This window comes from Euleptes europaea, chromosome 10, assembly GCF_029931775.1.
Source record: "Euleptes europaea isolate rEulEur1 chromosome 10, rEulEur1.hap1, whole genome shotgun sequence".
Lineage (NCBI taxonomy): Eukaryota > Metazoa > Chordata > Lepidosauria > Squamata > Sphaerodactylidae > Euleptes > Euleptes europaea.
Window position 1 is genome coordinate 6,764,371 of NC_079321.1, and position 13,470 is coordinate 6,777,840.

At 45.5% G+C, this 13,470-nt stretch overlaps 2 protein-coding genes across 3 annotated transcripts in view; both read right to left on the bottom strand.

The window, feature by feature from the left end:
• Positions 1 to 13,470, bottom strand: part of MDH1 (malate dehydrogenase 1) — a 119,919-nt gene that overhangs the window by 27,496 nt on the left and 78,953 nt on the right. The gene's annotated exons all lie outside the window — the stretch shown is intronic.
• Positions 1 to 13,470, bottom strand: part of UGP2 (UDP-glucose pyrophosphorylase 2) — a 43,614-nt gene that overhangs the window by 23,068 nt on the left and 7,076 nt on the right. For both annotated transcript variants that reach the window (XM_056856739.1, XM_056856740.1), the window contains exon 2: positions 876 to 1,003. In XM_056856739.1, coding sequence (XP_056712717.1) covers positions 876 to 989 — 114 coding nt within the window. In that variant the 5' untranslated portion in view covers positions 990 to 1,003. The remainder of the gene's footprint in view (positions 1 to 875; positions 1,004 to 13,470) is intronic.

Sequence of the window (13,470 nt, forward strand, 5' to 3'; positions counted from 1 at the left end):
TTGAAAACCTGCACCAGACAAAGCAATTCTCTTCAGGATCAGAGGAGCATGACACAGACAGGATGGTGCTGCCACAGTCGTCTTGTTTGGGGGCTTCCTAGAGGCACCTGGTTGGCCACTGTGTAAACAGACTGTTGGACTTGATGGGACTTGGCCTGAGCCAGCAGGGCTTTTGTTATGTTTTTAACACAGGCAGGATAATGCTGCTGCAGACATTTATGGTGAGTTTTCCTACATAAACACAGCCAAATATACCAGGGGTGCCAAACATACGGCCCAAGAGCCGGATCCAGCCCATTTAGAGCTCTTATGCGGCCCGTGAGCCAGCCAAGGCAGCCACCCTCTCCACTCGATGTGGGCAGGCAAGGCATGGCCCGGCCAAGTGACATTTATATCATATCTGGCCCTCTTAACAATTGAGTTCAACACCCCTGAAACAGACCTTTTCTGCACCCGTGTAAATTATGACTGTTTCCCCCTAAACTACATCACTTTCCACATATTTACACTGACTCTGTTGACAAACTGGTGTTCAGCTACAAGATTATTCTATCGTACTTTACTGTTCACCACTGTCCCATGGATTTATGTATGTGTGTCTATAAGGACCCTATACAGATCCTCAGAGGAGGGGAGAAGACTTCTATTCCTTAGAGGTATTACTAATCAATGCACTTAAATCAATGTTCTGGTTTCTTAAATTGTGCTTTACTACCGTATGAAGTTCTACGAGCCAAATTTAAGGGCTCGGCTTCCTGTTTCTATCGCCATTACTTCATTTGTTCTTGAGGTTCAGACCTTGACACGCTTCTATGTTCCAAGCGATCACGTGAAGACATTCTCAAAATTTAACATCACTTCTCTTCGGTCCCTACCTCTATCTCATTCTGTGGTGCGGTTGAAAGTATCTTGTCCAGTTCTACCTTCATAGAAAATTCCAGTTCTTGTCTGATCGCCTCCTGGAACTGGGAAGTGCCAGCTTGAGACATTGCTTTGCTAAAATCTTGGTTTAAAAAAAAGAAGAGAGAGTTTTAGTAGGCACATATTTAGAAATCCAGCGGCACCTTAATAATATTAACTCAAGAAGCAGCCTTCGTTAGTCAGAGCTCACTTCTTTAGATGCAATGAAGAAGAAATCATATTGCACATTTTTGTAGGGAAAACAACCACGGTTTGAAGGTAGAGTAGGGTTGCCAGCCTCCAGGTGGTAGCAAAACAGTTCACAGTGCGATACAAGTTGGCTAAGCAAAAATAATCAACACTAGGCTCAATTCTACACATATATTCTAAGTGAGAAGTCAATAAAAAAGTAGTGCAAGCAATATCTACAAGTGAGCGATAGTCAAACAGGAGAACACAGTACAACGAATATCAATTAACAAGGTCAAGGAACATATATACAAAAAAATCTATGTCTAATGTTTCTCTCTGAGTCTAAAGACTTTCCAGTTATAATATCAGTCTTTGTAAGAGCTGGTCCAAGTGATGAAGAGGATTCCTGTAGATTTTTTGATGAAGTCCGTATGTTAGGCAAAGACACCAGTTTCACCAGCTCTTCTCTCATGATGTCACCAACAGCATAACGCAAAATTACTGCTAGCCTTGCATGATTATTTACATCTGTGCTTTCATCCAAGCACATGGAGTAACAGGCTGCCTTTTGTAAGTCAGTGGTGAGCTGCTGACTAACATCACTTGCCATGCGCTAGACTCGATCTTTAACAGTATTTCTGCTAAGTGGCATCTCAGAGATGCGTTGAATAATTTTATCCTTGTTTGGGAAATCACGAAAAAGGGAATTACTCCCAGACAACACGGCTGTTTTGATAATATCCCATCAGAGAGAGGCTTACCATGTTTTGCTATGCACTGTGAAATTTGAAAACTGGCAGCTGTCAGATGATTTGTTCTAGAAAGATAGTTGGAAAAACTAAGATACTGGGAATGATAATTCCTCAATTTCCCTTCAAGAAACTCTTTTCTTTCAGTTTCACCAAGTTCGGCAACACTTTTGTGGTTGGTGTCAAAGTGCCGTCTGACACTTGATGTGCGACACACAACACTTTCATTACACAGAATACATAACGCTTTCCCATTGCGTTCAATCACTCCAAATGACTCTGTCCAGGCCTCTTGGAATGATCTTCCACTATCTGTTTTTGCTTTTTTTGCTGTACTCATTTTTGGGTGTTCAAAACTTGGAGTCTACAAAAAGAGAAAATTTAAAAAAAAATGAAGCACCCAATACAAACCTATCCCTATACCAAAAATAGCACACACTTAATAGTTAACACTAAAGAAATGGATATTCCCTTCTTGGGGAATTTGCATAAATAAGATGCAAATCCCAGTACAATGAGTGCCATGTCTGTCTTGTCCTCTCATATAGCACACACACAGGCCATAGAGGACCTGGCGTCATGGCCAGGAAGGGAGGAGCCAGATGCCTTCCCTTCCCTGCATTTTAAGAACATAAGAACATAAGAAAGGCCCTGCTGGATCAGGCCAAGGCCCATCAAGTCCAGCAGTCTGTTCACACAGCGGCCAACCAGGGGCCTCCAGGAAGCCCCCAAACAAGACAACTGCAGCAGCATCGCCCTGCCTGTGTTCCGCAGCACCTAATATAACAGCCCTGCTCATCTGATCCTGGAGAGAACAGGTGTGCATCATGACTAGTATCCTTTTGGACTAGTAGCCATGGATAGCCCTCTCCTCCATGAGTATGTCCACTCCCCTCTTAAAGCCCTCCAAGCTGGCAGCCATCACCACATCCTGGGGCAGGGAGTTCCACAATTTAACTATGCGTTGTATGAAAAAATACTTCCTTTTATCTGTTTTGAATCTCTCGCCCTCCAGCTTTAGCAGATGACCCCGTGTTCTAGTATTACGGGAGAGGGAGAAAAGCTTCTCCCTGTCCACTCTCTCCAAACCATGAATAATTTTATAGACCTCTATCATGTCTCCCCTCAGCCGCCTTCTTTCCAAGCTAGACAGCCCTAAGCGTCTTAACCGCTTCCCATAGGACAGTTGCTCTAGACTTGTCCTCTTATCCCGTGACTATGACGTTTGCTTAGCAGTCTTTGGTGGGGGACTTTGTCAAAAGCTTTTTGGAAATCCAACTACACAATATCCACAGGCTCATTCCTGTCCACATGCTTATTGACGCTTTCCAAAAACTCTAATTTCCCACCCCTCCTAATTATGAAAGATCATTTCATTAGGCAGAGGTGTTAACCCTCTTCACATGTTACAGTGAATGTATGTACAACCTTCATGTACAGGCGTACACCTGTTTGTAAGAAGAAGCCACTGCATGTTCACTTCCCAAATGAACCAGTACCTGAATAAACGTGGGGTTTTACTCATACACTCAACCACGCACACCGAAGTAATTGAAGAGATGCTCTAGAGATGCTCTCTAGATGTCTACACTCTGCGGTGGCGAAGGAAGGACCGAGGGTTGGAAGACGCCCCTTTCGGCAGGAAGAGCCGTTGCCGGGCAAGAAACGGGCGAGGGGGAGAAATTTCTCCGTGGCTGGCCTGCGCCTGCGCAGATCCCATGTGGGACTGCACAGAGGCCGCGAAGATGCACACATGCATTCATTGCAACCTGCGAACAGAGCTATTGTCTCTAGCAGGGCCGGATCTTGGAGGGGTTTGGTGGGGGCACTTGCCCCGGGTGCAAGGAGAGCGTGGGCATGGGGAGAAGGAGCACCGCCCTCAGCGCCCTCACCGCGGCAATACGGCACAACCCGAGGCAGAGGCAACGGCTCCCCGCGCGTGCTCACAGAGAGGGCTCTGCATGCCCAATCCGGCACGCGTGCCATGGGTTCGCCAACACGGCTATATGGAATCAGACTATAATCCGCCGGCCATGTGCTGCGGGTAAGTCAAACGAGGACCAAACTGACACTTAATATCAAAAGGAAATATCTTCCAGGTAATAGACGCTTTCACCAAAGATGGCTTCTTCAGCCTTGTTATTTTCTTAATGCTACATAGTAGTCTAGAAGTTGATTCTTGTCTGTGTAATGGTCACCCCAGCACAACGGTCAGCACAAAGTCATCTTAACAACAACTTCTGTTTTGAGAGGTTTTTTTGGCCTCGGTTGGAACCACATCATTTTCCATCGCTGCCCCGTCACACCCGGCACTCAGCTGTCCTGCACCAAGGTTTGCTGAGAAACCGGGATGGGGGGGGGGGGTATCTGGTGGCCACCAATATTAGAATTCCCCCTCCTCCCATTTATGGTTTTTTCCTGGCTCTCTTGTACACCCAAAGTTGCGGGAAAGGCTTTGGGGGCTTCTGTTTCCCCCACTTCTCTTCCTCAGCCAGCGCCAACTCCTTCAGCACTAGATCCCGGTAAGAATAAACAGGGCAGCCAGGGCGAAATTGGGCAGGATGGCTAAGCAGACAGTTTGCACCAAAGTTCTTTAGTGAAACACAGAAACAGAGTTGGAAGGGACCACCAGGGTCATCTAGTCCAACCCCCTGAACAATGCAGGAATTTCACAACTACCTCCCCTCCACACACACCCAGCGACCCCTACTCCAAGGCCAAGATGCCCTCCCTCTCATGAACTGCCTACGGTCATAGAATCAGCATTGCTGACAGATGGCCATCTAGCCTCTGCTTCAAAACCTCCAGGGAAGGAGAGCCCACCACCTCCCGAGGAAGCCTGTTCCACTGAGGAACCGCTCTAACTGTTGGAAGATTCTTCCTAATGTCTAGATGGAAAATCTGTTGATTTAATTTCAACCAGTTCGTTCTGGTCCGACCATCTGGGGCAACAGAAAACATCTTTAATAACTAAAAACAGATAGTTTCAGGAAGAATACTGAAACATGAAAAAGGTAACCTGCTTACTAATCCTGTAATTACAAAGAGCCTCGACATACCCCTTCCTGGAAATGGGCCCAAGACAGAGCACCTTCTTGGCTCAGCCAGGCAGGGCCTGTCTGTGATATAAGAGTCGTCTCAGACAACTCCAATACAGGCTAATTTTATAGATGGAATCACAGAGTTGAAAGGGACCACGAGGGTCATCTAGTCCAACCCCCAGCACAATGCAGGAAATTCACAACTACATTCCTCCAACATACATCCAGTGACCCCTACTCCATGCCCAGAAGATGGCCTGTGTTATGGGATTCTCCTACCACCTGCAAGTACCTTTTTAAACTCGAAAAAGGATGAAGGGGTACAGGTGCAACGTTTCTCTCCAAGCCTGCCCTCAGGAACTAAACATTTCAAAAGTCTTGAGGGGAAAGTCAGTAGCAATCCATCACACCTTGGCAGCCATGCCAACGGGTGCAAATTGAAGCGGAGATTCAGTTTCCTTGCCCGGCTCAACGGATCACTCTCAACACGTCTCTCTTCTTCCCAGGATGTAATTTTATGATTTAATTGCTCCCTTCCCCACAGATAAAGCTGTGTTATTCTAAGGACACATTTATCCTTTCATTACAGTCCCTGCTTTTGTAGAGTGGGTTGCTGGAGGAGACATGTGAAAAACCTTCTCTGGTCAAATTCAGGAAGCTGTTCGAGGTTGTATCGTACCTGCAGGTCACTGGGAAATATCAGTAATGCTCATCAGATCTTGGAAGCTCATGTGGAGGAGCGGGGAATCAAAGTTATTCCTGCCTGAATCTAGAAATGGCCCTGACCTGGATGGCCCAGGCTAGCCCAATCTGGTCAGATCTGGGGTGCTAAGCAGGGTCGGCCCTGGTTGGTATTTGGATGGGCGACCACCAAGGAAGTCCAAGGGTGTTACGCAGAGTCAGGCAACGGCAAACCACCTCTACCCTGACCTGGATGGCTCAGCCTAGCTTTATCCCATCCGATCTTGTGAAGCTAAGTAGGGTCAACCACGGTTAGTATCTGGATGGGCGACCACCAAGGAAGTCCAGGGTTGTTACGCAGAGGGAGCCATAGCAAACTGCCTATGTTTGCCTCTTGCCTTGAAAACCTCATGGGATCACCATAAGTCAGCGGCGACTGGATAGGACTTTCCAACAGCAAATCCACTGAGATCAATGGTTCGTGACCGGAGTTATTCTGCACAGGTTTACATATTAAGTCCCACAGAACAGAGTGGGACCTGCTTCCGAGTAAACATTCATAAGATTAAAACTGCAAGAACAAAAATAGGCCACGAACCGAACATGCTGCCTGCAGTCAGTTCCAGTACTTTGCCTGATTCACTCATCTCCCTCAAGAGCATTTTTGTATCCAGACATTTAAGCCATTACTAGGCAACACGATGAATGAATTGCTCTAACGCTCTAATCCGTATTTACTTTGGTTTTCAAAAGCCATTTATTTCATCCAAGCAGAGATAACGAAGCAAGCAAGAACCAAGCATCATGAGGTTTGCGAGGGCAGACCACACCGTATCATGGTGAGCAATGCAGACTATTTAATTCTGGCATTAGTTCGAAAACCAACGAATGCTTCGAACTTGTTGGCAGTCTCCAGAAAACGGGGGTTCATTTCGTAAGATTGCTCTCAAAAGCTGAAGAGTTCCACGTAAGTAATATTTTGAAATATTCGGCATGTTTTTTGTAACAGAAAAATTGTGAGCAAAGAATGAAACTCTCCCCGAGGGGGAAACTGAACGCTCAATATGCAAACTTTGCTTTTTGTTTTACAACACTGCCAATTCTGTAGAAGGGCAGTTCTATCTTTCGCAAGAATCGCCCGGAGCATTTTCATTTTACGTGCAAGGAGTTGTAACTTGCTCAACAACTTTTAATTCTGCATGTAGCATTTTCTAACCCAGTTCCTCTCGGAAGCCTGCCCTGATCATTTCCTTGACGGTTCTGTCTTACAGGTAGGCAGAATGCTGTAATGCACACATTACGTCACAGTACAAAAAGAAAGACTGTGATATTCAAAAACTACGCTTAAAGAAAGCAAGTACTTTCATCATGGAGAGCCAGCGTGGTGTAGTGGTTTGGAGCGGTGGTTTGGAGCAGTGGACTTTAATCTGGAGAACCGGGTTTGATTCCCCACTCCTCCACATGAGTGGCGGAGGCTAATCTGGTGAACTGGGTTGGTTTCCCCGCTCCTACACATAAGGCCAGCAGGGTGACCTTGGGCTCGTCACAGCTCTCTCAGCCCCACCTACCTCACAGGGTGTCTGTTGTGGGGAAGGAGATTGTAAGCCAGTTTGAGTCTCCCTTAAGTGGTAGAGAAAGTCGGCATATAAAAACCAACTCTTCTTCTTCTAGTGTGGTGTAGTGGTTAGAGTGTTGAACTAGGATCTTGGAGACTCAGGTTCGAATCCCCACTCATGCCATGGAAGCTTGCTGGGTGACCTTGGGCCAGTCACACGCTCTCAGCCTACAATGTAAGATGCTTTGGGTCTTCATTTGGGAATACGGTGGGGTATAAATGAAATAAACAAACAATATTGACCCTTGGGGGGAATGAGAACTTAATACTTTATAACTACTCCAGACTTTGAGACTATGGCTATGAGATGTTATATTTCAGCCATACATAAAATTGTCAACATCTCATTTAAGAGGGAAATACAAACGGGGATTCATTTCCCATATGTATGGAAGCCTAAGCAGATGAGGAAATCTTGCAGTTTTAGATATATTAACTGTTATCCTGCAAACACAGCATAACTACAGTCATCAAGACCTTTAGAAAGTTAAGTACATTTTTAGTCTGCAACTGTGATTATTTTGACCACTGAAGAAGGCCATTTGGCCGAAGCGCGTTTGGTCAGTCTAATTTTGTGATTTTACGTCTTTTTGTGTTGTAGGTTTACATGAGCATGTTGGTTTGGTAGTAGAGTTGCCAGGTCCGTCTTCGCCACCAGCGGGAGTTTTTTGGGGCGGAGCCTGAGGAGGGCGGGGTTAGGGGAGGGGAGAGACTTCAATGCCATAGAGTCCAATGGCCAAAGTGGCCATTTTCTCCAGGGGAACTGATCTCTGCCGGCTGGGGATCAGTTGTAATAGCAGGAGATCTCCAGCTAGTACCTGGAGGCTGGCAACCCTATTTAGTAGGCTATTGCAGGGCCTTATATATGTTATTGATTTTAGCCTGTAATAAATATATACATATTTTGTACAGACAAACTTTTATATTGTATAACTTTTGGCCTTGGATGTTGATTTTTTCTTGGTCTTTGGGAATGAGACATGTACACAGACAGGTCTCAAGAAACAAATTCTAACTATATCTGCTATTTGTCAGATTATCTGGATATTTTATCTATATTTGATTAAAAAAAGGCAAGATAACATAAAACTAGCAGGGCTCAGAGTTATATAAACATTATATCTACTGCTACAGAAGGCAGCTGTGTTTTGTTGTAAGCTCTGCACACTGTAGTTCACGGGCAAATAATGCCTTCACATCATAGATATAAAATTCATTTGATTGTGCACTATTTACTTTGTGTTTTTTAATCGGTGGAACTTAGAAATACTTCACTCTTCTTCACTGAAATAAGGAAGTATTTTATTTGCCAGGTGTCCTGGTCTTTTTTGGTCTAGGTCTTTTTTTGTTCGTTTGCTTTGTAAAAACAGACTAGTCTAGAAATGTATAATAAACTAACTTAAACTTTTGTCATAGACAAATGGGGGTTCCTTTTTCGGCACCAACCATAGCTAAACAGTTTGGAAAATTGTTTTGAAATCTTCAGTACAAACATAACATTAATACCCAAAGTAATCAGTTGCAGTTATAAGAAGCAAGTTACTAAAAAAATATTTTTTGTCTATACGTACTACACCATATCCCAGGGTTTTGCAACTTTTTGAACCTGTGGGCACATTCTGAATTCTGACATGGCATGGCTGTTGCAGCTTAACTTCAAGTAACGCAGTGCAGATGCTTATGCTGTGGTGGCAAAGCAACATTTAAAAAAATCCGCACAGCCAGTTAAATCTCCAATAGTCAATTGGAAGCCTTGCTGGGCAAAAGGCCTACTTGGCCCCACTTTCTAAAAAACACTTGGTGGGTGCCAGGAAAGCTGCCAGTGGGCACCATGGCACCCACAGGCACCACACTGGGGACACCTGCCATAACCTATAAACAAAAGCTATGCAATACCTTTCATTAGGACTAACCAAAATGACAGAGCATTGCGCAAGCTTTTGAATTCTCCAGAACTCTTGAACGCATGAAGCTGCCTTCTACTGAATCAGACCCTCGGTCCATCAAAGTCAGTATTGTCTACTCAGACCGGCAGCGGCTCACCAGGGTCTCAGGCAGAGGCCTTTCCCATCACCTACTTGCCTATTCCCTTTAACTGGAGATGCCAGGGATTAAACTCAGGACCTTCAGCATGCCAAGCAGATGCTCCACCACTGAGCCACAGCCCCTCCCCGAATGCTTGCGTCCTATGTATTTTGAACACATGAAGCTGCCTTATACTGAATCAGACCCTTGGTCCATCAAAGTCAGTATTGTCTACTCACACCGGCATGCCAAGCAGATGCTCTACAAACTGAGCCTTATACTGAATCAGACCCTGGGTCAATCAAAGTCAGTATTGTCTACTCAGACCGGCATGCCAAGCAGATGCTCTACAAACTGAGCCTTGTACTGAATCAGACCCTGGGTCAATCAAAGTCAGTACTGCCTATTCAGACTGGCAGCAGCTCTCCAGGGTCTCAGGCGGAGGTCTTTCCCATCACCTACCTGCCTAGTCCCTTTAACTGGATATGCCGGGGATTGAACCTGGGACCTTCTGCATGCCAAGCAGATGCTCTACCACTCAGCCACGGCCCTTACACTTCATCAGGCTGTTTTAAAGGGGGGGGAAGAGATGGGATGTTTCCAACCTGGTCTTGCCAGCTTCCTTGTGTGAAATGTCAAGAGGGTATACAGTGTTAGCGCCACAGGGCACCAGCATCCTTCTGGGAAGAACTAACAAAACATGGAGGCCTCCACTGCAATATATCGTATCCTGTTCCTGTCAACAGATCAGCCCACACGCCTATTATCTCATTAAGTCGCCGTTTACGGCATGAAAGGCGCGATAAAAATGCCCTAATAATGGCATTTCTGGATACACAAAAGGGAAAAATCATGCTTTGAAAATTGTTTACTGCTACGTTTTGTCTACGCTGTTCTCCTGTCTGCTCCAAAACCTGCCTTCCAACTAAACAGCTACATTTGGCATCCAGGCCTGCCCTGAGCAATTGAATTCTGAAAGAAATTACACATAATTGCTGCAAGGGAAGCCCCCCCACCCCCTCACACACACAAGATTGCGTTGTCACAATCTGGAATCACAAGAGTCTCACAACCCATTTATTAAAACATAATAAAACAAATAGATTAGAGAGCACATTTCACTATGCTACGATGCCCTGAAAGCGCAGAATTCTGCTGTAATGGATGGTACAACAGGGGAGGAGGAGGAGAGGAAGAGGAAGACAGAAGAGATGGTTTTTATATGCTGACTTCCTCTACCACTCAAGGAAGGATCAAACCAGCTTACAATCACCTTCCCTTCCCCTCCCCACAACAGACACCCTGTGAGGTAGGTGAGGCTGAGAGAGCTCTAAGAGAGCTGCGACTAGCCCAAGGTCACCCAGATGGCTTCACGTGGAGGAGTGGGGAAACCAACCCGGTTCACAAGATTAGAGTCAGCCACTCATGTGGAGGAGTGGGGAATCAAACCTGGTTCTCCAAATCAGACTCCACCACTCCAAACCACTACACCACGCTGGCTCTCTATATAGAATTCATGGCACGAGGAAAACAAATGAGAACCTGACTTGTATATTATGTTAAAACCTGCGCAGAACTATAACTCGAAGTTAATCTATGCATAGTCAAGATCTTCCCTAGATTAAGGTGTGCATGCATAAAGTGCTGTCAAGTTGTAGTTGACTTACGTTGACCCCGTGGGGTTTTCAAGGCAAGAGACATTCAGAGGTGGTTTGCCATTGCTTCCCTCTGCATTGCAACCCTGGACTTCCAGGGGAGGGGGGGAATCTCCCTTCCAAGTACTAACCAGGGTTGACCCTGCTTAGCAGCTGGAGATCTGTTGAGATCGGGCTAGCCTGTGCCTCCCAGGTCAGGGCTGGATTAAGGTAGGAAAGGACAAACACAAATCAGATCCAAAGAGCTACTTAACGCATGACCGAGGGCTAGAGTGTTCCCGGTGGGTTTTTTGAGAACTGACCCCTGAACGGTACTATATACAGCTTTTGAACTTCATCTAATTTTTAAGCGAGTTGCAAGTGTTCAAGAGACATCCAAGGTCTCCTTGGGCAGGGAAAATTAAGAGAGCCAGCGAGGTGTAGTGGTTAAGAGCGGTGGTTTGGAGCGGTGGACTCTGATCTGGAGAACCGGGTTTGATTCCCCACTCCTCCATATGAGCAGCGGAGGCTAATCTGGTGAACTGGATTTGTTTCCCTACGCGTGAAGCCTGCTGGGTGACCTTGGGCCAGTCACATTCTCTCAGCCCCACCGACCTCACAGGGTGTCTGTTGTGGGGAGAGGAATGGAAGGGGATTGTAAGCCAGTTTGAGTCTCCCTTAAGTAGTAGAGAAAGTCAGCATATAGAAACCAACTCTTCATCTTCTTCATATGCATCTTTTCCTCTAGTTTTATAAGCATACTATATTGTTTCAGAGGAAGGCAATTGCAAACCACTTCTGTTAGTCTCTTGCCTTTGTGGGAAACACTGCAAGCCAAAATACGTTCATACTTGTTAAAAACTATCTTAACAGGATTTGGACTGTGCCCATTATACCAACTGCTACAAGCCCATTGCCACCAATGCACAATCGCAGCGAGATTTTCATTGGGCAAAGGGATACAAAACACAGGTTTTTCTCCCAGGGGAAACCCAGCAAGAAGCTGCACAGCCAACAGCTGCTACCTTTGCCCATTACAATAAATAACGCTAATCACAAGTTATCTCCAGATCACCATTGGGGAATATAGACCAGCAGATAGACTCTTGGACTTAGGATAACTGGATTTAAATGCTTGCTCAATTATCAACCTATTACCCGGTTTCCGGCACGTTGCTGGCACTCCTTATCCATTCACCACTTGTAAAATGTTGATTTCGACTTCCTTTGCCAGATTTTTACTACTCGTAGCAAAGACAAATGAGAAGGAAAACTCACTTTAACCTCACAAACAAAGCTGTGTATCTTCAGCACTTTTGCTATCCAGTTCCACTTTTTATAAAGATAGGATGTGTGATTATGTGTGTATTTTAACAATTACTTTAAATGCTGTTTTAATGTTCAAATGTTTTCATGTTTTGCCACCTTGGGGGACCCTATTTGGATGGAAAGGCAGAGTAAAAATGTTTTAAATAAATAAATAGAGCATTAGTCCATTAACATCAACTGCTAGGACCTATAAGCACCCCCTGATTCTATGCACTTGAGGGAGAAAAACAACAATTATGACTCTTGGCAGTATTTAGGGTTAAGCAGCTAGCATCTTCATTAAATGGCCTTGTGAAGGATACCTGCTTATCCATTTTTACAGAATACGTAGGAGTATTTGAACACATGAAGCTGCCTTCTACTGAATCAGACCCTTGGTCCATCAAAGTCAGTACTGTCTACTCAGACCGGCAGCGGCTCTCCAGGGTCTCAGGCAGGGGTCTTTCACATCACCTACTTGCCTGGTCCCTTTAACTGGAGAGGCCAGGGATTGAACCTGGGACCTTCTGCATGCTAAGCAGATGCTGCACCACTGAGCCAGTTGCGTGTGTGTGTGCAAATTGCCGTCAACTCACAGCCAGCTTCTGGGTACCCCTTAAGAGGTTTTCAAGACAAGAGACTAACAGAGGTGGTTTGCCATTGCCTGCCTCTGCATGGCAACCCTGGTATTCCTTGGTGGTCTCCCATCCAAGTACTAACCAGGGCTGACCCTGCTTATCTTCTGAAATCCGACAAGATCGGGCTATACCATGCTGCCTTCCCTCCTGTTCGCCAGATAGAAGCAGTTAAAAAAGAAGCAGTTACTTGCCAAATTAACTTAACAGCTTGGGCCATGGCTCAGTGGCAGAGCCTCTGCTTGGCGTGCAGAAGGTCCCAGGTTCAATCCCCAGCATCTCCAGTTCAAGGGACTAGGCAAGTGGGTGATGTGAAAGACCCCTGCCTGAGACCCTGGAGAGCAGCTGCCGGTCTGAGTAGACAATAGTGACTTTGATGGACCGAGGGTCTGATTCAGTGTAAGGCAGCTTCATGTGTTCACAATTCTGTAATTGTGAGTGTATTGACAGAATCCGGCTTGGTCATGCATATAGCATTTAAAAGCCAAGTGCAAGAAACCAAAGGGAACAGGCTTTTCTCTCTTTTTCGACGGCATGAACTTGGTTAACGGAAGCCCAAACGTTCGTATTAACTGCATTCTGGCCCTGCATTTGGCTAACACATTTCGAAGTCACACTGATGTGAGCTATGGCTTGAACAGCTGTCTGGGGAAGCAGCCCATTTAGAAAATGACTAATGTCATCTGGCTA